The sequence below is a fragment of the Bos indicus x Bos taurus genome, chromosome 23 (genome assembly GCF_003369695.1).
Source record: "Bos indicus x Bos taurus breed Angus x Brahman F1 hybrid chromosome 23, Bos_hybrid_MaternalHap_v2.0, whole genome shotgun sequence".
NCBI classification, from domain to species: domain Eukaryota; kingdom Metazoa; phylum Chordata; class Mammalia; order Artiodactyla; family Bovidae; genus Bos; species Bos indicus x Bos taurus.
In genome coordinates, this window is record NC_040098.1 from 4,725,272 (window position 1) to 4,751,091 (window position 25,820).

The 25,820-nt window shown below is 46.3% G+C and overlaps 1 protein-coding gene across 25 annotated transcripts in view; it reads left to right on the top strand.

Moving 5' to 3' along the window:
• Window positions 1–25,820, top strand: part of DST (dystonin) — a 520,430-nt gene that overhangs the window by 406,127 nt on the left and 88,483 nt on the right. For all 25 annotated transcript variants that reach the window (XM_027524344.1, XM_027524350.1, XM_027524347.1 and 22 more), the window contains 5 exons: window positions 85–326; window positions 1,170–1,299; window positions 4,251–4,450; window positions 5,845–6,340; window positions 8,384–9,855. In XM_027524344.1, the coding sequence (XP_027380145.1) occupies window positions 85–326; window positions 1,170–1,299; window positions 4,251–4,450; window positions 5,845–6,340; window positions 8,384–9,855 (2,540 nt within the window). The remainder of the gene's footprint in view (window positions 1–84; window positions 327–1,169; window positions 1,300–4,250; window positions 4,451–5,844; window positions 6,341–8,383; window positions 9,856–25,820) is intronic.

Below are 25,820 nucleotides of genomic sequence, written 5' to 3' on the forward strand. Positions count from 1 at the left end.
AATAGCACCTAGAACCAGTTTTTATTTCTGGAGCTCTAAATACCCTGAAAATGTGTCGGTGTTAATTTTTTTTCTTACGTTTAGGCTTAACATCCATTAAAAAGGACATGACTGACATAAGCCATGGCTATGAAGATCTCGGCCTCTTGCTTAAGGACAAAATAGGCGAGCTGAGCACCAAGCTCTCCAGGCTGCAGAAGGCCCAGGAGGAGTCCAGCGCCATGATGCAGTGGTTGCAGACCATGAGCAACACTGCCACGAAGTGGCACCAGGCGCCAACACCTGTGGACACGGAGGCTGTGAAAAGCCAAGTCGAACAGAACAAGGTATCGTCCACGGGTCCGTCCACGGGAGACACGAGGGAGCCATCAGGGCCCAGAATGCGCCCTCGGGCTCACGAGCCGGTTCTGGTTTCCCGCTCTGTAACCGCCAGCAGGTCGTGGGCCAGCTTGGTTGGATGCGCCTTTCTGTAGATGGATCCTAACAGTCACTTGTTTTTACCCACAGACGTTATAAAGATGAGTGAGCTGTTGGGTGCAAGCAACTTTGACTTTCCAGCTCAAGTCTGGGATTTTAGCCAGTCCTTATTGGAAAAGATGCACTTAAGGGCCAGGTGTATTAGGAGTCTGTTCTGTCCAGTATAAAATAGGGGAGCTCACGCTTTCCCTTTCTTTAATAGACAGTATTTCTTTCTACAGCTTTCAGGGTTAGAAAAATGGTTCTGTACGCTAGCAGTGCTGGCAAAAATGTCTCCAGATGACTGACTTATCCTTGAGCTCTATAATGTGTTATCCAGAAAGCTGCTCATTCACTAGTAGAGTCTCAAGCCTCTCTCAAGACTGATTTTCTGGTTAATTACAGTCTTAGTGGTGTCACTTCCTTTTTCCAAAGGGATTTGAGAATATATGAAATTCTTCCCAGGTGGTGGGGTGAGCTCTCTAGCATTCTTCTTTGGGATTCTTTTCTCACTTAGTTGAAGAATAGTTACAAAGAGGAAAAGAAAATATAATTGACTCCTGAATCCGGTCCTCACTCACGTCAACCTCTAACTGTGGATATTTCCCCGTATTTTGGTCGTGTTAAAGAAAAAAGTGCTCTATTATAATTGTGTCTTTGTCTTTTGATGTTGACATGCTTTAATGCAGTTACTTTTTTTATTTCCTTGTTAGTTGTTTGATGCAGAACTGAAGCAGAATGTGAACAAAGTGCAGGAGTTGAAGGACAAGCTGACGGAGCTTCTGGAGGAGAACCCGGACACGCCGGAGGCCCCCAGGTGGAAGCAGATGTTGACGGAAATAGGTAGGTCACCAATTACACCAGAGGCCTTCAACAGGAACCCAGGCATTTTAAAAAAAATCATAATGTTTATTAGAAAACATCTATCCGACAGTCTCCCTGACTTTGAGATTTGCTTCCACGTTTCAGAATCTATTTTTGCAATTTCAGAAGTGTCATTTCATGTTGTCTGGGGCCAGGCCTTGGCATATCTTTTGTTTTTCTCACTAAACACAGTAACGAAATTTATGTTTACAAAGAAGGTAGATACTCGTTACTACAGTGCTGTGCATTGAGTCACATGTTTTCTTTATGGTCTTTTTTTTTTTTTTAAGCTAGATTTTGGGTGCCTCTAATTTTTTATCTTTGTTATATTTTAGTGTAGAGAGTCCTTTTAGTTTATTTGTCTGGAAAAGACGGGTGCCCTTTTCTGCCACGGAGTTCCCGACGGGACCCTGCCAGCCTCTGCTTCGTGCTCCCGGGCCCTTCCCTGTCAGGCCTGTGGAGGCCGCTCCCCACGGGGTCGGGGCTCTGCTCTTTATGAAGAGTGCTGTGCACGTTCCCACCCTGTCCCTGCGTGCGCCGTTCCTCGGAGATGCAGAATCTCCTCCACAGTCCCTGTTGGCGTATCGCCCCCTTTCCTTATTGTGATGACACTGAAATGAGCGTAAGACGGTGAGTCGTTCTCTGTATGCCGTAGTGCTGTTTGGGGAATGCAGTGAGTCAGTGTGTGCAGCTCAGACACGGGCACAGAGTGAAGGTGCTTACTCGTCACAAACATCATTTCACTGTCAGTTGTTCCGTTACATTGAGCTATACCTTGTCCTTCCTTTAGAGTTAGCTATGCTGTGGTGAGGAGAAGGCAATGGCACCCCACTCCAGTACTCTTGCCTGGAAAATCGCATGGACGGAGGAGCCTGGTGGGCTGCAGTCCATGGGGTCGCTAGGAGTCAGACACGACTGAGCGACTTGACTTTCACTTTTCACTTTCATGCCTTGGAGAAGGAAATGGCAACCCACTCCAGTGTTCTTGCCTAGAGAATCCCAGGGATGGCGGAGCCTGGTGAGCTGCCGTTGATGGGGTCACACAGAGTCGGACACGACTGAAGCGACTTAGCAGCAGCAGCGTGCTGTGGTGAACTTAGACGTCTCGAAGTATGTTTCAGTTTAGTAGGAGTCATCCTTACATGTGTAGTTGGTTTACTTTGTTGTACACCAGAAACTGACATAACATTGTAAAATCCACTCTGCTGCAGTAAAAAAAGAGGCATCCTAAAAGATCTTAATGTTGAAAGGTTTATTTTGCTAGAAACTCTTGTTGCCTGATAATTAATCGGGCTCTATTTCAGTGACTGTCGCCTAGAATATCAGAATTACTTGGGAGAATACTGTCAAAGCATTTTAAGATAGGGGTGGGAGTGAGGAACGTATGTTTCAGAAAGCTTCCTGATAAGATCTTGATATTTCTTCTTCTTCTTCGCTTATGTTTACTTGCGTTGTTTTGCTGTCAGATTGTGACTGACTAGAACAGGCGGTATGGAATGATGTCACTTAGGGAAGGTTTCAGGGGTTGGGTTATAGGAAAAGCAGCTCTGTGCTGGCTGAAAAGCAGCCTGTCACAGCTCATCACAGCTTCCATGACTGTGCAGTGTTTGGTGTTCAAGGATGGTCAGTAACTTGGCTCCAGGGAGCGTGCTGTTGTCTGGGCGGCAGTGGCAGGCAGGCATCCTAGCAGGGTGTGAGACCCAGCGGGTCCTGAAGGCAGGATGGGGCGTGTGGGCAGAAGGGCCTGTGTGCGCCCGCCCAGTTTGGATGAGGGTATGAGGCCAGCGGTGCAGACGAGAGGAGGACAGACACTCTGGGATGAGCAGACAAGGCCAGTTTTGGGGCACCTCTGCAGGTCAAGCAAAGCTGGTTAGATTTTGCCGTCTGCATGGTGGTGGGTGGCGTATTGAGAGCTTTGAGCCCAGGAGTGACGTGTTCAGTGATGTCTAAGGGAGATTATTTAAGAACAAGTTCGCTGAAGCTGAGGGTCGTGGGTGGTGGTGGAGCAGGGTAGACGGCTGCTGGTCTGGGTGTGCGTGTGACACGCTCGTAGCAGCAAGAGCTGAGCACCCCGGGGCCGTGTTAGAAGTGCACCTTCAGGCCTCACTCAGACCTGCTCCTCAGTCCTCAGTCCCCAGTCGTGTGTGAGCAGACTCCAGGGGTCTCTGACGTAGCTCCAGTTTGAGAACCACTGGTCTGGGCGAAACAGGGTCAGGACCCACATGGCGTTTGGGTATTGGGAGTGGAAGAACTGGCTTTAAGGTTTGGTGATCGAGGACGTAGGAGTGTCATGAAAGAAATCTAACTATTGCATCTCACGATGTGTGAGAGAAGAACCTTCAAAAAAATCTAAAAGCTGGAAAAATCTACCCGTTCAGATAGGAACATCATAGCTTTCTTTTTTCCCCAACATTGAGTTTAAAGGGTTGGTGAGATCTCTTAGCGTAACTTCCGAGCAGCGGGCTGCTGGTTTGCATAGAAGGGCATGGTTGGCCGTGGGTACACGTACTTGGGGGTCACTTACCTCGAACTGGTCATTGAAGGTTTGCTATTAAAGAAAAGGATATATGTTCATTGTTCTAGTAGGTCAGTTCTAGGTGAATGAACAAACTCTGTAGGACTTCTAGAAGGAGTGAGGTTTCTTAGGAGTATCCCATAATTTACGACGTCTTCCAAAATCAGATTCAAATTCATTTTTCGTATACTTCAGCTGACATACAACCCTCAGGACCATAAAATTTGTATTGTTAAATGCAATGAATCCTTAGGTTAGGCTTTTTAATAGACTATATAGGGAGAGTCATGAGGGTGGAATGATGGCCATTGGGGATCCTTTTGAGTTGTTACGTAATCTTCATTAAGATATAGTTGTGTTAAATGTACAAAAACCAAACCTCTGTTGCATCCTTTATCTTGTTTTTGTTTTTTAGATTCTAAGTGGCAAGAACTCAATCAATTGACAGTTGATAGACAACAAAAGCTGGAAGAATCCTCAAATACTCTAACCCAGTTCCAGACGGTGGAGGCCCAGTTAAAGCAGTGGCTCGTGGAAAAAGAGCTGATGGTCAGCGTCCTCGGGCCCTTGTCAGTTGACCCGAACATGCTGAACACACAGAGGCAGCAGGTGCAGGTGAGCCTGTGACTTAACAAGGGGGCGTTTTCACGGGAAGTACGCTGGCGTTGGACAGTGTGTGCTCTGCCTGCCTGGGTGGGCATCTGTGAAGCATCACACGCCCGTGAGGTGCTAGTGTGATGCTGATGGGGACCCCAGAGGAGCAAAGCGCTGGACCATCCCTGAGTGGCCCACAGGGCCCATGGATGGTCACGTCCCCTGACTGTCTCGTTCATATTGTGGTTTGTACAGACCCCTGTTAAAGAGGACCTCCTTTGAAGTATTAATGTGATTGCATAAGCAATAGCATTTTTATGAGAAGCTAGTATCTTGTTTAGAAATGACTCCTTTGGAGTTTGATTCATTTTGACTGTGGTAGTAGATAATGAAACTTAGAAAGGTCATGCAAAACAGCCCTGAGCTGGGGAGGAGAAGAAAGAAGGGAGGCAGAGAGGGAACCTTGAAACCCACAAGGTTACTTAGACTTTTATGAGCAGATAAATCCACACGGGGAAACACTGATAAAATGTGAGTCAGTCGTGGTCGCAGGAGCACCGCCACTGGGGTCTCGGGAGCGTCTTTCGGTGCGGGGGGTGGTTTTCATGCAGGGAGGCTGATCCCTGCTCTGAAAATACAAATCAGTCCAGGCAGCTGAGTTACATACTGTTCTAGGCTTGTACGTTCTTCATCTGAATAGGCTGGAAGCAAAAGAGGTAAAGAAACATTTGAGAAGAAATAATTGTCCATGGTCTCCCAGAGATAGACAAAATACTACATTAAAAGGACAATTTGGAGATTATCCATTTTACAGTGAAAGCCTCTGTGAGCCTGCACGCTTGGAACGATGTGATTTATTGGCTAAATCTTTACAAAAAAGCCTACACATCAATCTTGGGTTTAAAAAGAAATCTTTGTAAATCAATGCACCGTGAATCGGTATAGCCTGATACTGTTATCACTGTGCATTTTTTTTTTTTTTTTGGTGTAAAATGCTATAGAGCATTCCAAAAATTCCTGTAAAAAGAAAAGTACAAGGAGGAAAAATCGCATTTGGTGCTAGGGTGATGTGAACTTGTCTAAACTCCGTGTTTCCCTTTGTGTGTGAGAACTTGTGCATAAATTTCTCTTCCTTCTCCCCAGGCTAGCAAAAATATTTATTTATTTCTCCCCCGCCTTTGGGGGATGTTATTTTAGACCAAGTGTTATCTCTGTGAGGCAGCATTGCCCTTTGGGTTTAGTTTATGATAACCGCACTGCCTTTGAAATAAAAGCTAGGAAAGCGGTAACAAAAGCAAAAATAAAAGCTAGACAATTAACTATCATTTCTGCGCAGAAGCATAAAGCCGTGTTTCCTGTAACTGGTTCTCCAGTCATCTGTGTGCTTAGTTACCCTCGCTCTCTCTTTCTCTCAGATTCTCCTGCAGGAGTTCGACACCAGGAAGCCGCAGTACGAGCAGCTGACCACGGCCGGCCAGGGCATCCTGCAGAGACCTGGGGAGCACCCGTCCCTCCACGGGACTGTGAAGGAGCAGCTGGCGGCCGTGACCCAGAAATGGGACAGCCTCACCGGCCAGCTGAGGGACCGGTGTGACCGCATCGACCAGGCCGTTGGGAAAAGCACCCAGTATCAAAGCCTGCTGAGAAGCCTGTCCGAGAAGCTGGCCGACCTGGACGATCAGCTCAGCAGCAGCGTGGCCGGCAGTGCACACCCCGACGCCATGAGCCAGCAGCTGGAAACGGCCCAGAAGCTGAAGCAGGCGGTGGAGCAGGAGGGGAAGCGGATCAGCGCGGCGCAGGCCCTGGGCGACGACCTGGCGGCCCTGGTCCGAGAAGAGTATCTGAGAGCAGAGCTCAGCCGGCAGCTGGAAGGCGTCTTGAAATCGTTCAAGGATCTGGAGCAGAAAGCAGGTGTGTGTGTCTTCTGTGAGTGCACGTGTGTCCTAGAGAGAGGGATCCATGAACAAGCCAAGCTGCCGGGTAAATCGGGCTCCAACAGAGGACCTGCCCGTAGTGAGAAGTGCGTGTGAAGAGGCAGTCTCAGGCACGTGGAACGCAGGTCCTGGCCGCCGTGCACACGGCCTGCGGGGTGGGGTCTGTGCAGGTGCCGGGGGATCCGGTGTGGGCGCAGGCCACCGCACAGCTGGCCCAGGAAATCTCAGGTGCCCCCGACTGGTATTCACAGACGAACAGAGAGCGAGAGTAGACTTGAGACCGCCAAGGGGAGAGGGATAGGGGAGTGACGGTGAGGGAGTCTGAGGCTAGCAGATGCATACTATTTAAAAAAATTTTTGTTGTTGTTGTTGAAGTTTAGTTAATCACAGTGTTTTTTGTTTTTTGTTTTTTTTTTTTTAATCACAGTGTTGTGTTAATTTTGGCATTGTGCAGCAGAGTGATTCAGTTATGCACGCGTGCTCTGTCGTCTTCAACTCTGTGATCCCACAGACTGGTAGCCTGCCAGGCTCCTCCGTCCTTGGGATTTTCTTGGCAAGAACACTGGAGTGGGTTGCCATGCCCTCCTCCAGGGGATCTTCCTGACCCAGCGACCAAACTCATGTCTCCCAAGTCTTCTGCCTTGGCAGGCGGATTCCCATGAGCTACATAGGAAGCCTGTGATTCAGTTACACACACACACACACACACATTCTTTTTAAATATTCTTTTCCATTATGGTTTATCATAGGATATAACATAGAATGCGTAAACAACAGAGTCCTGCCGTACAGCACAGGGAACTGTATTCAGTGGCCTGGGATAAACCATAATGGTAAGGAATATGAAAAAGAATGTGTGTGTATGTAAAACTGAATCACTTTGCTCTACAGCGGAAGTTAACACAACTTCGTAAATCACCTATGCTTCATTTTAAAGAAAATAGTAAAAAAAAATAGAAAAATTGATTTTTAAAAGTGTAGACGTTCATGCTACGTCACAGTTTTGTTTTTATCGGGAAAGGAGATGAACAGTTACCAAAAAGGCTTGGTGTCATTTTCTTGCCCGCAGTTAGTTCGTCTGGCTGTGTCACGGGAGCTTCTCCCAAGAGACACGTGGGAGAGAGCCGCCCTGCCCGTTCCCCTCTCGCCTGCTGTGGTGTTTCTGGGCCGAGTGGGGCCGGGCAGAGGAGAGCGCGCGGGCGTCTGTTTGTGTCGTTTGCAGAGAAACACCCTCACCCGGTTTATGTTTGTTAATAATGGATTGGACTTGTTTACTGATCGGAGCAACCATTTCAGGCTTGTCCCTGGATTCTGATGTGGTGCGGGTAGCAGATACGAGCTGTGACAATCACAGTGGTGATGACTCCATCAGGAGCCCTGTTCCATCACTGGCGTTCAGCTCAGTGCATGCAGGGTCCCCTCACGCCCGAGACAGCGTCTGTCAGTGTTGCTGCTTCAGACTTGGGGAAATGAGACCTTGGGCTTCAGTCATTCGCCCCGGGCCCTGCAGCACATAACAGGCTGATTGAAACCCAGAACCCTGTAGTCCTCGCAGACTGCCTTATTTTGTCCAAGTGATGGGTAAAAATTGCACAGGTGGGACTTCCCTGGTGGTTCAGGGGTTAGGTTCCTTGCTCCCGAGGCAGGGACACAGGTTCAGTCCCTAGTCCAGGGACTGAGATCCTGCATGCTGTGCAGCCAAAGCGGGGGAAATCACAGGTCGAAAGGTCACGATTGATAAGGGGTGAGTTGTTTATCAGCATCACCTGGAGCTTTGAGCAGTAGTCACGTCTCTGCCCTGGGACAGAGGTGGCTGTGGCATCTGGCCACGAAGCTCCCTCTTCTTCTTGTAGAGCCCTTCTCTTGCCCTCCCACCCACTCTTTGTGTGTAACGTCAGTGCTAGTAGCCTTTGCATTTAGATTACTCTGTGTTTCTAGTTGGTGGTTTTTCCCTTAGCTTTTCACAGGTTCATTCAACATTTTGATGTAAAATAAACCTGTCTGTGATTTCACTTTTTAGAGACCCATGTCGAGCACCTTCAATCAGCCTGTGCCAGCTCTCACCAATTTCAGCAAATGTCTAGAGATTTCCAGGCTTGGCTGGATACTAAGAAGGAAGAACAAAACAATTCTCCCCTGATATCCGCCAAAATTGACGTCTTGGAGTCATTAGTGAAAGATCAGAAAGACTTCAGGAAAACGCTGACTGCCCAGTCTCACCTTTATGAGAAAACCATTGCAGAAGGTGAAAACCTGTTACTAAAAACCCAAGGGTCTGAGAAAGTAGCCTTGCAGTTACAGCTGAACACTATTAAAACCAACTGGGATGGACTGCAGAAGCAGGTGAAGGACCGAGAAGACAGGGTGAAGGACACGCTGGAGAGAGCCCTCAAGTATAAAGAGCACGTGGACACGCTCAGGCCGTGGATAGACAGATGTCAAGGCAGCCTTGAGGAAATCAAGTGTAGCTTGGATCCCGCTGAGACAGAGAATGCCCTCGCCCGGTTGAAGGCTCTGCAGAAGGAGATGGACCAGCATTTCGGGCTGGTGGAGCAGCTGAGTGGTGCAGCTGGCAGCCTGCTCGGCGTCTGTGAGGTGGACCAGGAGGTGGTAGCAGAGGAGAGGGAGTGCCTGCTCCGGAAGGTGGACACGGTCACTGAGCAGGTGCACAGGAAGAAATTCTCCCTTGAGAACATGGCCCAGAAGTTTAAAGAGTTCCAGGAAGTTTCCAGAGAAGCTCAGCGCCAGCTTCAGGGTGCAAAGGACCAGCTCGCGGTGCACGACTCCCTTGGGCCCCAGGCTCACAGCAGCAAGTCCCTGACCGTGTTGCAGACCCAGCAGAAAGCCCTCCAGACCTTGAAGTCGCAGGTGGATCTGGCCCAGGGGCTTGCCCGGGACCTCGTGGCGGAGGCCTCTGACTCCAAGGGCACCTCTGAGATCCTGCTCCAAGCGGAGACCTTAGCTCAGGAGCACGACTCCCTTAGCCAGCAGGTGGACGACAAGTGCTCGTTCTTAGAAACCAAGCTTCAGGGCATTGGCCATTTCCAGAACACCATCCGAGAGATGTTTTCTCAGTTCGCAGAGTTTGATGATGAGCTGGACGGCATGGCCCCAGTTGGGAGAGACGCGGAGACACTGCAGAAGCAGAAGGAAGCCATCAGAGCCTTCCTGGAGAAGCTGGATGCGCTCATCGCAAACAACGCCAATGCCAATAAGACCTGCAAGATGATGCTGGCCACGGAGGAAGCCTCTCCCGACCTCGTCGGCATTAAGCGGGACCTGGAGGCTTTAAGCAAACAGTGCAACAAGCTCTGGGACCGTGCACAAGCCAGGAAAGAGCAGGTCGAAGGGACCATTGTGCGCCTTGAGGAATTCTATAGCAAACTCCGGGAGTTTTCTACTCTGCTCCAGAAGGCTGAGGAGCTTGAGGAGTCTCAAGGCCCCGTTGGCATGGAAACAGAAACAATTAATCAACAGCTCGATGTGTTCAAGGTAGGGAGTGCTTCCTTTTTATTCTGCGTTTTGGTTATTCAGAGATGTGAATAGAGATTTCCTGGTGGCCCAGTGGTTAAGACTCGATGCTTCCGCTGCAGGGGGCACAGGTTCGATCCTTGGTCGAACTGAAATCCCACATATCTTGCAGCGTGACCAAAAATAATAATGATAATAAAATAAAAAATAAAACTTCCATTAAAGAAGACTGGTTGACAGAGAAGGAGGTGGCCTGTTTTGCAGCATCTTCAAGTAGGATCATCAGGCAGTGTTGGAGCTCAAATGAGCATCTGTGTAGCGGGTATCTGGGCAGGGCAGGTGGGTCCTTCTGCTTCTGCTTTGGCCTCTTGTGGGATAAGGCTTGAGATGACCTAGGAAGTCACAGGGTGCTTGGAAGGCTGGTGTCTATTTTTTTAAATTTCATTTATTTGCATTTGGCTCTGCTGGGTCTTCGTTGCTGTGCGGGCGCTTTCCCTACTTGCGGGGCTGCTCTCCAGAGGTGGTGTGCGGGTGTCCTGTTGTGGTGGCTGCTCTGGTTTCGGAACGCAGGCTCCGGGGCCCAGCACTGGGCACCCCTGCCTTCTGGCGCACAGGCCCGAGGAACGTGGCACCCAGGCTTAGCTGCTCCATGGCGTGTGCAGTCTCCTGTGCTGGGGACTGAAGCCTGTCTCCTGCACTGGCAGGCTGATTCTTTACCCCTGAGCCTCCAGGGAAGCCTGGCGTCGGTTTCTGACGTCGCTCACGGCTCCCGCAACTCGACCACGGAGACCGGCGCATCCACCCATCACGAGTGTGTGCTCTTCTGTTTGTGTCCTCGCATTTTCTCTCATGGTGAATTACAGTCTCTTCCTCCCCTTATCCTTTTCATGGTCTTCTTCTCCTTTTTAGCTTAGTTTTTTCCCCAAATTCTTCTTTTAAAAGCAGAGTTTCCCTTTTGTAATCCTGGGTCTATAAAACTTAAGATTTGGGGCTCATGCCCCAGACGATTGCGAGTAAATTATTTCTGATGGGACTGTGAGCGCCCTGGGACTGAGTACACGTGGGGCTTCCCTTGTGGCTCAGCTGGTAAAGAATCTGCCTGTAATGCAGGAGAGCCTGGTTCGATCCCTGGGTTGGGAAGATCCTCTGGAGAAGGGAAAGGCTACCCACTCCAGTATTCTGGCCTGGAGAATTCCATAGACCATATAGTCCAAGGGGTCACAAAGAGTCGGACACGACTGAATGACTTTCATTTCATATGTGGGGCTGTACACGTGGAGCTGAGTACACGTGGGGCTGTACACTTGGGCCGAGTACACATGGAGCTGAGTACACGTGGGGCTGTACACTTGGAGTGAGTACACATTTCTCACCAGCAGCGGCAGTGATGCCTGACGATGGGGTGCAGGAGAAGGTGGTGAGGTCAGTGCCAGGGTCCGGGTCAGTGATGTGGCCTTGCTCAGGGTGTCGTGCACAGAATCCCATCTGGATGGGGACAGAGGGAAGGTCCTGGCTGCCCAGCCTTTGCTGCTTGGGACTGACGGGAGCCTGTGGAGTGGCTGGGGGACCATCCACGAGGTTCATTCTGCTTTGCAGTAAAGGCCTGTGTGACGCTGAGTCCCACCGCCAGCCCGTGAAACATCAGAGAGGATCAAATACAAACAGAATTTGCAAACCTAGAAATCATTTCCCAGGAGAAATGAATATAAATCAAATAGACTTCAAAATTCTCTGCTACTGTACTTGACAATGTCTTTCCTTTGCTTCTCTTTCATGACATTGTTTTTAGGTGACTGAATTTTAAAAAGTAACTTCAAAGTAGCTTCTTTTTCTTCTCTGTTACTAACATGATTATTTGCTGTTTATGGAGTGCCTTTGAAGCCCCGTCCCTGCAGGGCTTAAAAACCTGCGGTTCTGAATTTGGGTCTTGATTCTGGAGGTGGAAGGAGCGGCCTCACTGTTGACTTAACTCCCTTCATTTCTCTGTCACACTGTCATACTTGTGGTTTGAAAAATAAAGGTTTCATATAAGATAATTCTGTATTAGAAAAACAAAATTCTGTGGCCATTGCAACTTGGAAGACTGGGTGGAGGCTCTGAGGAGTGAGTCTCTGGAATTTTTGTGGAGCCCAACAAGCAAGGCTTGATGCTTACATGACAGTGATCAGATGGTCTTTGCACTGATGCAAGTTGGCTCTGTTCACTGCCTTCATGAAGTGGTACCATTTCCCTAGATGTTCTGTGACTTTGTGTAGAAAAAAAAAGAGTAGGCCTCATCTCTTTTCACTGCTGCTGCTAAGTCACTTCAGTCATGTCCGACTCTGTGCGACCCCATAGATGGCAGCCCACCAGGCTCCCCCGTCCCTGGGATTCCCAGGCAAGAACACTGGAGTGGGTTGCCATTTCCTTCTCCAATGCATGAAAGTGAAAAGTGAAAGTGAAGTTGCTCAGTCGTGTCCGACTCTTAGCGACCCCATGGACTATGGCCCACCAGGCTCCTCCGTCCATGGGATTCTCCAGGCAAGAGTACCAGAGTGGGGTGCCATTGCCTTCTCCGTCTCTTTTCACTACTTCAACTATTTGTAAGAAAAAAAATCACTATTTCTTTGAAAGTATTTTGCAAACTGAAAAGCACTAAATAAGCCTCGTTACCGTTCATGTATACAGAGATTGTTTTATTTGACTGTGAAGAAAAACAAAGGGATCATGTCTTCTGAAATAAGCCACTTGACATGCTGTATTTGTTTTCTGATTACTTTGGAGGGAGTTGACTGCTTTTAACGAAATTGAGTAATAATAATATCATGACATAGCTTCAGTGTCTTGAAACCCAGTGATTGAAATAAAAGTTTCCAAGGAGACAGTTATCTGCCTTTGGTATACCAGTGCCATGGGTAAAAAAGAACAGGAATGTATGGTGAATAAAGACAGTGGCTTACACAGTCACTCATTCTGTTTTCTGTGTGTGTGTTACATGTGCATGTTCTGAAAAATAACCATTACAACGATTAACATTTATTGTGGGCTTCCCTGGTGGCTCAGATGGTAAAGCGTCTGCCTGCAATGTGGGAGACCTGGGTTGGATTCCTGGGTCGGGAAGATCCCCTGGAGAAGGAAATGGCAATCCATTCCAGCACTCTTGCCTGGAAAATCCCATGGACGGAGGAGCCTGATAGGCTACAGCCCATGGGGTCGCAAAGAGTCGGACACGACTGAGCAACTTCACTTTCTTTCACTTTCTGTGTGTCAAGCATAACACTTGGAGAAGGAAATTGCAACCCATTCCAGTATTCTTGCCTGGAAAACGCCATGGACGGAAAAACCTGGTGGGCTACAGTCCAGTTCAGTTCAGTCACTCAGTCGTGTCTGACTCTTTGCAAGCCCATGGACTGCAGCACGCCAGGCCTCCCTGTCCATCACCAACTCCCAGAGCTTACTCAAACTCATGTCCATTGAGTCGGTGATGCCATCCAACCATTTCATCCTCTGTCGTCCCCTTCTGCTCCTGCCTTCAATATTTCACATCAGCAGGGTCTTTTCAAGTGAGTTAGCTCTTGGCATCACGTGGCCAAAGTATTGGAGTTTCAGCTTCAACATCAGTCCTTCCAATGAACATTTAGGACTGATCTCGTTTAGGATGGACTGGTGGATCTCCTTGCAGTCCAAGGGACTCTCAAGAGTCTTCTCCAACACCACAGTTCATAAGCATCAATTCTTCGGTGCTCAGCTTTCTTTATAGTCCAACTCTCACATCCATACATGACCACTGGAAAAACCATAGCCTTGATGAGATGGACCTTTGTTCCATAAAGTAATGTCTCTGCTTTTGAATATGCTGTCTAGATTGGTCATAACTTTCCTTCCAAGGAGTAAGCATCTTTTAATTTCATGGCTACCATCTGCAGTCCATGGGGTTGAAAAGAGTTGGATACGACTGAGCAAACACTAGACTGTCTTTAATCCAGTTGACAGTCTTGAGAGTTGGGTCCTATTATTATTTGCATCTTATTGTAAGAAAGCTGAGACGAGGGAGGGGAAGTGACATTCCCAGGGTCATGTAGGTGTTAAGTTGTTAGAGAGAGCCTGGATGTTTTGTGAATATAGTGCAGTGTTTTGGTCAACTTTATTCATCACATTGCACATCTTACATTTTTTTCTGGGAAACTTTCAAATCATCTTTGCTCTAGACTGATTTGGGTGCCTTGAATAACCATCCATTGTTGTCATTTATGTTTGTTTTCCTGATTTTTAATATTGAAGTATGGTTGATTTACAATATCATGTTAGTTTTAGGTGTACAGCCAGAGATTCAGTTATGTGTGTGTGTGTGTATATATATATATATATGTATGTATATTTATTGTTTAATCCCTCTCTCCCCCATATACATATATATAAAAATTTTCAGATTCATTTCCCTTATTGGTTATTTAAGAATCTTCAGTATAGTTCCCTGTGCTGTACAGTAGGTCCTTGTTGGTTATCTGTTTTATATATAGTACCCACTCGAGTGTTCTTGCCTGGAGAATCCCAAGGACGGGGGAGCCTGGTGGGCTGCCGTCTATGGGGTCGCACGGAGTTGGACACGACTGAAGCGACTTAGCAGCAGCAGCAGCAGCAGTGTGTATATCTGTTAATCCCAACTTCCTAGTTTATCCCTACCCCACCTTTTCCCTTGGGAAACCATAAACTTGTTTCTCTGTCTGTGAGTCTCTGTTTTGTAAATAGGTGCATTTGTCTTTTTTTTTTTTAGGTTTATCATTTGACATTTTTCTCTATCTGACTTACTTCACTCAGTATGACAGTCTTTATGTCCATCCATGTTCTTTCTTATGGCTGAGTATTCCATTTTGTATATGTATCACATCTGTTTTAGCCATTCATCTGTCAATCAATCATTATTTGTCTTAATCCAGAACACCAGGAGCACTTAAAGAATACGTTAGGTACTATAGTTGTCGAAACAGATCCGTAGATACGGTGATGAGGCTAATGATGAGAACAGTTAACCTCCAGCACCACTGCTTCTGAAAGGGAACCAAACATTTCCTTGTCCTGGTAATTATATCTTTCTTGATCATAGTTGTAAATTAATTCAGATCTCGATCTAACTTTTGCTGGGCATTAAGCTTAGTCCAATGACTAATATTTAGAAATAGGAAAATGATTCAAATTCTTTTAAAACATAGCTAACGTAACCCAAAAGGTAGTACCAATCTCTTTTCAGCAACTTGGAATACGTGGTTGAACATGAGTTTTAACATAATATTTTAGGAAGATTTAAAAATTGTCTTCATTGGAATAATGTGTATTGAGTTAAAAAAAAAAACTAGTAGTTTGCTATGTTATAATTTCTAAAAATGAAACAGAAAAGCACCACAGTGCGGGACCTATTTTCATTATAGACTTTGGAATAAAATGCAATTTGTCATTATTCTACCAGGGAGCTTTAGTTTAACCTAATGTCAGGGGAAAAATCTTTCAACAGTTTTTCATGGTATAGAATAGGCTGCCCTCTGAGTTGTTCTGAAGCTTCATAGCTATTACCCAGTTGCTCAGTAAGGATGCCTTATATTCACCAGGAGCATAATGGATTATATAAGCTAGGTGAGACAGAGTTTTAGGGTTCCATTCTTTTCCCCCCTAAAATTTAACCTTAGAAATAGCTGTTAATATCCTTGAAAGGATAAAGTTAATTCATATTTAATACAACCCAAATGTAACGATTGAAAATAAAAATTGTTCAGAACCAAGAGTGCTAATTCACTGTCAGTGAAAGTATTCCAGGTTGCTGAAAAGAGATTGGTACTACCTTTTGGGTTACTTCAGCTATGTTTTAAAATAATTTGAATCATTTTCCTATTTCTAAATAGTAGTCATTGGACTAAAATGTCTAAAGACTGATGTATTTTCTATTACTATTGATAACCCAAAGTACCATTTTTCTACTTATGCTTCCATAAGTTATTGCATTAAATTCTGTGTACACTATCATACATTCCCAGACAAAAAGAAAAAGTCCCTTTGGAGTTCCCTATCACTGTCTCCTGTTGAAGATTCTCAGCTCAAGATTGTCTTCAAATCAAAACTCCATTATCAAATAGAATATTAAGGTTTTCATGTTTTTACTGTGTTTCAAAGACCTACCAATTCTACACAAGGAATATACACCGGCCTTCCTATGATGTCACCAACAGCCAATCAGATCTTCTGATCATTGTGAAGTAATTATTATAAGCACACTGAATTGATTTAATCTCGGTGAAGAGCAAAGAAACGTGATGTTTTAGCGAACACATGCAGTCACATTCCAGCTAAATAATGACCTTCCCCAGCTCCATCTGGGCCGCGGTAGAAAGCCTCACCCACAACCTGTTGCTGGTTTTTCCGGCCACTCTGTGGCTGCCCCAGTTGTCACTGTTTGTTCCCACAAATGAACAAATCACTGGTATTCGTCTCTCTGAACCAAAAATTTCTTAAGGCAGAGAATTTTTAAGCCAGTACTTAAGTTTCAGGTTTGAAGAACTCATTAACAAAAGAAACCACTTGTTACACACAAAAAAAGTTTCATTTTTTCTAGATTATTTGACTTAATCTTGATGTACAGTCATTAGAAGAAAAGAAATAGGAACAATGCTGTTGTTCAGTCACTCAGTTGTGTCCGAGTCTCTGTGACCCCATGGCCCGCAGCACGCCAGGCTTCCCTGTCCTTCACCATATCCCGGAGTGTGCTCAAACTCATGTCCATTGAGTCAGTGATGCCATCCAACCATCTCATCCTCTGTTGTCCCCTTCTCCTCCTGCCTTCAGTCTTTGCCAGCATCAGGGTCTTTTCCAATGAGTCAGCTCTTTGCATCAGGTGACCAAAGTATTGGAGCGTCAGCTTCAGCATCAGTCCTTCCAATGAATATTCAGGGTTGATTTCCTTTAGGATTAACTGGTTTGATCTCCTTGCAGTCCAAGGGACTCTCAAGAGTCTTTTCCAACACCACAGTTTGAAGCATTTCTTCAGCGCTCAGCCCTCTTTATGGTCCAACTCTCACATCCTTACTTGACTGTTGGAAGAACCATAGCTTTGACTGTACCGACCTTTGTCAGCAAAGTAATGTCTCTGCTTTTTAATATACTGTCTAGGTTGGTCACAGGTTTTCTACCAAGGAGCAAGTGTCTTTTAATTTCATGCTGCAGTAACCGTCTGCAGTGATTTTGGAGCCCAAGAAGGAAGTAATAGCATATACATCACCAAATTGAGCCAACCACCTACATCCAGATTAAACAGTGCTGGAAAGTCCCTTGTTGACAGCAGTCTGGAATCCCAGTTGGGAAAGGGTCCCGAGCAGTGTGTCCACCCCATGGGCAAGACTTCAAATTGCAGTTTTGTGGACTCCTGCTTGTAATCACAGGCTGCAAGTGATGTCATCGTGCTTGCACACGCAAGTCTATGTCATCGTGCTTGCACACGCAAGTCTATGTCATCGTGCTTGCACACGCAAGTCTATGTCATCGTGCTTGCACACGCAAGTCTATGTCATCGTGCTTGCACACGCAAGTCTATGTCATCGTGCTTGCACACGCAAGTCTGTCTCTGGTTTAGTTTTTACAGAGCTGCTTGTTTCACCTTGTGAGTCAGAAGACTTCTTACACCGTAGGGGATTGGCCAGGCCCTCAGGGGCTTAAGAGATTCCAGGACATATCCTTTCTTATCTACGGTGCTGTGTGACTTGCTGTGCTTCTAGGGCAGGCGTGGAAGCCAGGGTCGGAGGCAGGTCAGAGGCTGGCTCTTGCTTCTAGAGCCTGAAGACTTCCTCCATTTTAATTTCCCTGACAGCCAAGTTGAAACCGGATACAAAAACCAGAACACATGTAACTGTGCCGTGATGAATGTTCTTGGGCACAGGGGAAGGCAGTGGGCACCCAGCATCCTCCTATGAATGCTGGGGGACCTAAAATGACAGGTGCCATGAAGCTGGCGCAGCCGGGTTATTTGATCCTATTTGTAAATAGTACTGCTAAAAAAAAATCACTTTCCAAGTATCCTATTAAGATATTTATTAAATGATCCTGAAACAACCTCTGTAATGTCACCATATTTTCCAAGATAAAAGTAAACTGTCCAAAGAATGCTTTAATAGTGGTTTTTAAGTGCTCCATATTGTTCCATTTGAGATCAATGGCAGATTGTTCTCTGTTTTGTTGAGAACAGGAGGAAATGCAGTAAAGCTTTCTCAGAAGTGGTTTTTCATGGGGGAAATAGTCTTACTTGCCTGGATTTTTGTTAATAAACCTGTATTAGTAGGCAGATTTCACAGCACCTTCCTCTGGTATATTTAAAGGTGACTATTTCCACTGTAGAAACTACCCCTTGATGCATGGGCTGTATCAGCTGGTCCCGTTTATTCAGTCAGCTGTGTCAGAGTGGCTTTAGGATGCTGGGAAGAAGAAATCTCAGCTGTGCTGGCAAGCGAGAAGGCCCACGGACGCAGAGGCCACGCCATGCTGCGGGGATGGTGCTGCCGTGGGGCAGGGTTCCACCACGCACGCCAGCGGAGCAGGTGGGCCTTCATGCTTTGAAAGGCTTTGCTCCTGGGAGCATGGCCTGCGGGCTCTCTTTCCATGTCTGCTTCTAACTGATGCCATGCTCTGGGTGTCCTGTGACCTCTTAACTCCTGTGGCTTCACTGAAGACCCAGGAGTTAAACACAGAAAACAAACTTACAGTGACCAGCAGAGAAAGGGGAGTGAGGGATAAATTAGGAGTTTGGGATTAGCCAGATATATACTACAAGATATAAAACAGATAGACAACAAGGACCTACTGGACACCAGGGAACTATATTCAATATCTTGTAATAGATTGTGTGTGTGTGTGTGTGTGTGTGTGTGTGTGTGTGTAGATGGCTATTCACCGGGAACTAACACAGTATTGTAAACATTGTAAATCAACTACACTTCAATTACAAAAGAAAGGTCAAGGAGTCAAAGTGGGTCATTCTCAACACAGTTCCAGCCAGTGATTTCATACCAGGGGACTTTTTGGTGGTTTATTGTTATCTGGATAAATTTGTATCTTAAAGTGGTTCCCACTCCCCACCCCTGAAAAATGCCAGGCTGTAGCATCTCTTATCATTATCAAGGGCCTTCCTTAGATAAAAGGAGACCTACATAATTTATTTTACTCACGTGGGAAGTTGCTTAAAGGTATGGGTGTCCATGTGTGTGAGAGATGGGAACAGAGAGAGAGAGGAATTTGCTTTGTTGTTATGAAATGATGTAGGTTTCTTGATAAGAAAATCTGATGAGTTAATGTTTTTTAAACATTCATCTAGATCTCTATTCATTCATTAAAAAATAGCCTCAGTTGGTAAATGCTGTGAAGATAACTCACAGGAAGCTAAGGAGCGCACGTTTAAAGGCCCTACCCAATGTTCAAGATAAATATCCATCAAGACCAGTCAGTCTGATAAGTTTCATTACTTGTTTGCTTTGGTCATGGGGTCTGAATACCCTTCTTTCCTTCAAATGTAAAGTGTGTTAAACTGAAATAAATAGTTACTGCGTAGTCATCTAATGGAGTTTCCCCGGTGACTTAGCAGTAAGAATCTGCCTGCAGTGCAGGAGCAACAGGAGACGCCTGGAGGAAGGCATGGCAGCCCACTGCAGTATTCTTGCCTGGAGAATCCCACGGATAGAGGAGTCTGGTGGGCTACAGTCCGCAGAGTCGCAAAGGAAGAGTCAGACACAGCTGAAGCAACTTAGCATGCACGCACACTCACATTCATCTGATGACTATTCTTGAAGATCCTTTATCCATGCATGAAGTTTATCACTTTAAAACCTGAGAACCTAAGATGCTTTCAGTTTTCCTTAGCAAAAAGCATATCTGTTTTAGAAAGAATAATAGAAATTGTTGTCTCTAAGGCCTAGGTTTGTACTTAAAACACCCCACACATCTCTTGTCTGGCTTCTAATTCATATTTCAGGAGCTACTGGGCCAGGAAGATAAGTTCATCAGCTTTTATGGATAATATTGCATTTACTCACAAACATTGTCCACTTACTACACTTGAATTTCCTAATATTTCTAGCCTTTCAGCTCTAAAAACTCCATGTTTCAGTTGATAAAATTGGCCTTTTATCTTTTCTAAGACATGGATCATTGTATGATACTTTGTGGTAAGATTCTTCAGAAACTTTCTTTTTTAATTTTAGAAATATAAAATATTTCTTGCTTATAATTCAACTAGTGTTTGTGTACTTTTCCAAAATTATCTACCTTTACAAAGTATTTTAACTGGATCACATCAAGTAGGCTGTGTAGACTTGCCTTTCGAGACCAGTTTAACATTGTGATTTCTGAATACTTTTGACTGCTTTTCGGAAGAGCTTTGCTCATTTATTCATTGTATATTTCTTATATGTATAATGGTAAACATATTTAACACAGTTCAATACATTTTGATTTTATTAATACTAACTTTAGAGAGCATCGCATTGAAAAGTAGCTGTATAACTCGAATTTAGGAAGAAATGATCAACCAGTCGGGTCCTGCTCTAAATATGAGTTCTCTTAAGTTACCCAGATAGATCTTTGGAATCTGATTTCAGGTAACAAAGATAAATATACAAGTTGTTGTCATCAATACCAATGTAATGTTAAGAGTACAAATATCAAATGGAACACTAATGTACCAGGATCATCTTTTGTAGAGTTAGTTGAAATCAGCTTAATAAAATAGGAACTCAGTTATTACATAAATGGTGCACTGTTAAATATAATCCATCAGAGGAGATTTCTCCATCGCACTTCCTGCTTCCCGGCTGTGTCCCACACACTTTCTCATCCACACTCTCCACCTCACTGTCAGTCACACGGGGCGAGGGTCCTGCCTCTCTGGGCACCTGCACTTTGCCAGGGTTTCCTGTGCTGCTTGGCAGATAGTGGAGCCTGTTTGATGAATGGCTGAAATTATGAATGAATTATTTGTGTAGCTTTAAAAGTGTACTCTTCATTTCAAATGCAGGGTTGCTGTCTTTAGCTTTACAGAGAGCTGGAAGACCAGATTAGAACTGAGTTCATGATTTAGAGTTAGAGGCTACGGGGGCTGGAAGGAGGGCCGTTGTTTCTTAGGAAAAGTTCTGTGAGCAACTCTGGTCCACACTTTGTGGAAACTTTCTTATCCACGTAGCCACGAGTGAGTAGCTTCCCAGGAGCTACTTGCGTAAGGAAGGCCGTGGCAGCTGGCAGTCAGTCACTCCATCTCTGCTGATTGTGGCCTGGTGCCCGACTCATTGTTCAAACATGGTAACTGTGGGCGGGTTTTCTTTGTCTTATTATCCAGGCAGCAGAACAGCCTGTGTGCTCAGATAGAATCAAGTGCTTGCTGAGATATTTCACTTCTTGACCGTGAAGAGTGGGCTTTGATATTATTATGTTGATGGGTAGTTTATTATGTATATTATCCCTTATAGTTGGCTATGTATATATTTTTTCCAACTTAATATGAGTTACATCTAATAAGTGAATGGGTATGTTGCCTATAGAGTTCTGGTTATGGATAGATTTTTTTTTAAAAAAAAGATTCAGTTCTTACTTTTATAAAAAATCATTTTGGAATCATTTTCTCACGAAAGGTACAAAAGGCCCCTCCCACATCTCTTCTGTTAAGTTATCAGAGAAGTTTACTGTTGTTTTTACTAGACCTGTCTTCACTTGGGGCCAGCACAGTTTTATTTATGTTCGAAAGATTATTTTGTGAGTTTGAGGAAAGAAAATCTGCCCTCTATCTGCTATTCTGGCATGATTGCTTATTTCATAAAATAAAGAATGGATAGATCTTAGTTTATTTAAATGAAACTGTGAAATTTTCTCCCCCCGCCAAAGGCTAAGATTTGGCTTGCTGAGTTAATATTCAAACAGTATTATTTAAAGAGTGTTTGTTCAGTGGATAAAACTCCCTGGCTGTGATTTTGTTAATGAAATATCCAGAGTCGCTTAACCGCCCTTGATCTTAGCCCAAGCCTTGCAGTAACCTCGAGAGGCATGCATAGTTATTAGTAACGGCTCATATCCACGTCCACGGTGCCCAGGGCTCCATACCCTAAGGAGTGGTTTCCTCCGGAGAACAGTTCGACTTGAACTTGGGCTTTTAAAAAGAACGACAGGAGATCCGACTTGAAAGTGATGCGCGCTCTACATCGCGGACCTCGAAGGGCTGCGAGTCCGCCGCAGCAGCGCCCCTAGAGTGGTTCCCGGTGGGCGGGTTAGCCCGACTCCCCGTTTCTCTCTGCGGGGTAGGGTGGGGCGCGGTTCCCGCGGGGCCCCGCTGTCCGCGCGGAGGTGGCCCCCGCCCCGCCGGCCGGTCGCGCCTCCGCGCCCGCTGCGCGCCCCCGGGCCGGGTCTGGTTCGCGCTGATGTCACCGCCGGGCGGTTGCCTCCCGCCGCCCGCCTCTGGGCACCTCCCCCTGAAAGACTTGCGGGCGCCCGGCCGGCCGGGGCCGGAGTCCGGGGCACATGCCCGCCGAGCCGGGTCTCGGGAGCGCGTAGCGGCGGAGCGGGCCCCGGGCCTCGGCGAGGGGCGCGCGGCAGATGCGCCCCCGGAGCGCCCAGGCTCGGGACGCCCGCCCGCCCGCCCGCCCGCCGCCCCGCCGCGCGGCTGCCCAGCCTCGGAGGAAGTGCGGGGCTGCTCTCCACTGCGGTGGCCTCAGGTGGAATCAGCTGTCTTAAGGAAGATCAGATAAGACTCTTTGAAAATGACTTTTTTTTTTTTTCTCTGAATGGAGTTTATACTACACCATGCTGTCTATTTACTTCGAACGGTTGCTAGACTGTGCCGGCCTGGCCTTCCAAAAGCCTATTTTTTTCCTCTTTGGATAATTCTGAATAGCCTCGAAGACGCTTAATATGGGAAGAGCCTGCCTTTCGAATCAGGATTATTTATAGCTACTCCCAAAAAGAGTAAAAGAAAATTTGAACTTTCTTACAGTGTGTTAGACTTATTTTTCTCTGAAGACTTGATCTGTGCCTTCATCGGAATAGTCTGTGGTCTCAAGTCTCCAAGTGTTTTTAAATTTCTGAACCTTGGTTTATTTATAAGAGATGGAGTTTTGCAAGCTGTGTTTAAGTGGATTACAATTAACCAGACCTCTGCTGAAATTGACACTCAGTGGATAAAGATGCTTGCTCCTGGGGAAATTGTAATCTGGAAATCTCAGATGCAGAATTAGAATAAAAAGGGAAATGGACCGACAATGGAATGTTCTGAGTGTTTGAGCCACTGATAAGTGTATTATTTGTTTTCTTTTTTCTGTGTTTTGGAGTATGTGAAAGGGAACTTCCAGGGGCTGGGGAGGAGACTTCAGTTCTCTGTTATTGGATGCACTTTATTTTTGAGAATCATTCTCACACAACCAGGTAAAGGGAGGATTGCACGTGGACTGGTGCCCTGCTGCTGGCCTTCAGCCCCTCATCTGTGATGACGTGTGTTATCTAAGATGCATCTTTGGGCTGGAGACACTTTATAGTTCTGTTCAGAAGTGTGCTTTTCTGGAACATGCCTGGCCTTACTTCCCACTTTCTGCGTCAAGAGCTGCAGTGTTTGTTGTAACAGGCTCCGCAATGGGGAAGCCGCTGAGCAGACCAGACTGTTTACGTCAGAATCCCCCTTGCGTAGGAAAAGGTGAGGAGGAGGAGGATCTCAACATTGAGGACTGCTATGTCCCCCAGCGCTCCATCTATGACACGGTTAGGCTGAATGAGCAGATTGACTCGGGTTCCAAGGGCAGCCTGTCTTCCAGGCACTTCACAGACCGGACTTTACCCTACAGTCACAGAACACTGGATGTCAGCTCTTTGTGCTCCAACGGTCCCCTTGCTTCTTCCAGTGCGTTCGAGCTGAGAGGCCGTGAAGCCCACAAGCTCGATGAAAAGATGATCTTTGATGCCCTCAAACTCAATAGCGACGTCATCCGGAGCACAGGCTTACCCAAAGCCAAATCCCATGCGGAAAAGAAAGAGCATAGACGGTCATGGCGAATGTTCGTCCCGGCCAATTTCGTGGATTATGCAAACAAAAGTGAAAGCTCTTTTGTTGAACCTGCTGATCTGTCAGATGCTGTTGCCAAGGCTGGCAAGTGCAGAGGGGCTACTAGCTCTCTCCCGTCGGAGGAGGACGACTCTGGCTTGTGCGGCCCTCCGGCGGAGAGGGAGGAAAGGCAGCGCCTTTTCCCCGGAGACCCGTCCCAAATCAGAAGCCTGTCTTCTGTGGAAGATGCTCACACCGCAGAGCAATACAGACCCTTTTTTTCTGTTAATTCCATCAGCGAACAGAAGATGCCCTTGCTTTCATGCAGAAGCACCCACCTTGATGACAACTTCAAGATGATTTTACATGATGCTTCTCCACCAGAGGAAACGAAACCTGTCCATGGTCAAAGGGAAATCCGTGGTGAAAACAGCTGCCTGCAGGATGATGTCAGAGAGAGCGCTCTTAAGGGTGGTTCATTCATTCTGCCAAGAGAGGGAGAAAGCAAGTGCATTTCTAACCCCAGAGAAGAAGGAAGAACCTACGGATCAGGAGAATTCCAAACCACTGCCCAAAGGAGGGAATTTGTGGGAGACTCTCCCGAGGAGCTGGCTGTCTCTTGCACAGATCTGGGGGGAAATGTCATAGATTGGGGTGGCACGGGTTTAGTGGAAAATCTGACGGTATTGACACAGTACGATTCAGAAGAATCCAACGTAGCATCCCAAGAGGGTGTGGAGGCTCCTCTTTCTGTCCAGGAGATGGAGGCGGTCTGTGAGCCGTGCTCCTCACAATTCAGAGCAGTAAGAAAGCAAGCCGCTCCCCGGAAAACAGGGGCCCATGCAGGAACCTTGGACCCTGTCTGTAATGGCTTTCACTCTGCTCAGGTAATTAATGGGGATGGGAAATTTGCCATCAGGTGGTCATTGGTGTCTCTGACCATGGTCAGTCCTGTCCTGTCTCTGGCTGGGGTGCAGTGGGCGGGGGGCAAGGGGTGGTTGACTGGTACCCAGCCAGATGGCAGACATTGATCCATCGATCACTGCAAGCTAATTAGGGATGGTTCCTGAGGAGCATGATCACTGCCAGCTGTTTGCGTTCCTGCTCCTGGTGGTAGGATGGTGGCCATTCCCCTTCATTTGCATGCCCCCCCTCCACTGTGAATTCATGTTAAGCTTAGGCTTCTCCACAAATTGTGGTTTAAGGTCCTGCCACTTAAGGGCAGTTATATGGGATTTATTACGCTTGAAGGGGCTTAGGAAGGAGCAAACACAGTATTCCATTGTTGTGGTCTGAGAAGTGCTCTCCTCAAGCTGAGGACTCTGTACACGTGCTCAAAGTGTTCTCTCTGCAGCTCTGCATGCGGGGAAAAGCGGTTGTGCTGCCTTCTGCAGTCCACGAAGCCCGCCTTCCCTTTTGCTAAGTGCTGAGTGAAGTGAGCGCGTGAAGGGTGCAGCCTTGTCAGAGGGAGACGTCGGTTGTCAAGCCTGTAATTTTTTTCTTCCCACTTAGATTGAAGCTCAGCTATTTTGGTCCTTTTCCTAAGCTCTTCTGGTAAACTTTGCCTCAGAGGTAATTTTACTTTATTTTAAGCTTCTCTTGTGTGTGTATGCTTGAGGGTTAGCCTTAGGGAGAGTCTCTCTTCCTAGGTATTTTGTTACTGAGAGATAAGGCTTTTGGATGCTATCAGTCTGTGAAATAATTGATCTAATTAGCCATGCCCTTTCCTTGCATTGAATGGTGTGCTAGTTTGAGAGCTTAACAGAGTGTTTGCTTACTATAAAGGATTTTGTAGTTTATTTGTAGAAAGTAATTAAACTCTTAGAGTATATAGATTCTTTAGTAGTTTTTTTTTTTAAACCCTTAGTGAATATTGAGAAGCACTTTTGAAAATTACTAGACTCAGCCAGAACTATGCTGATAGACAACCCTGAAATCCATTCCTTTCAAACCAAGACGAGAGGTT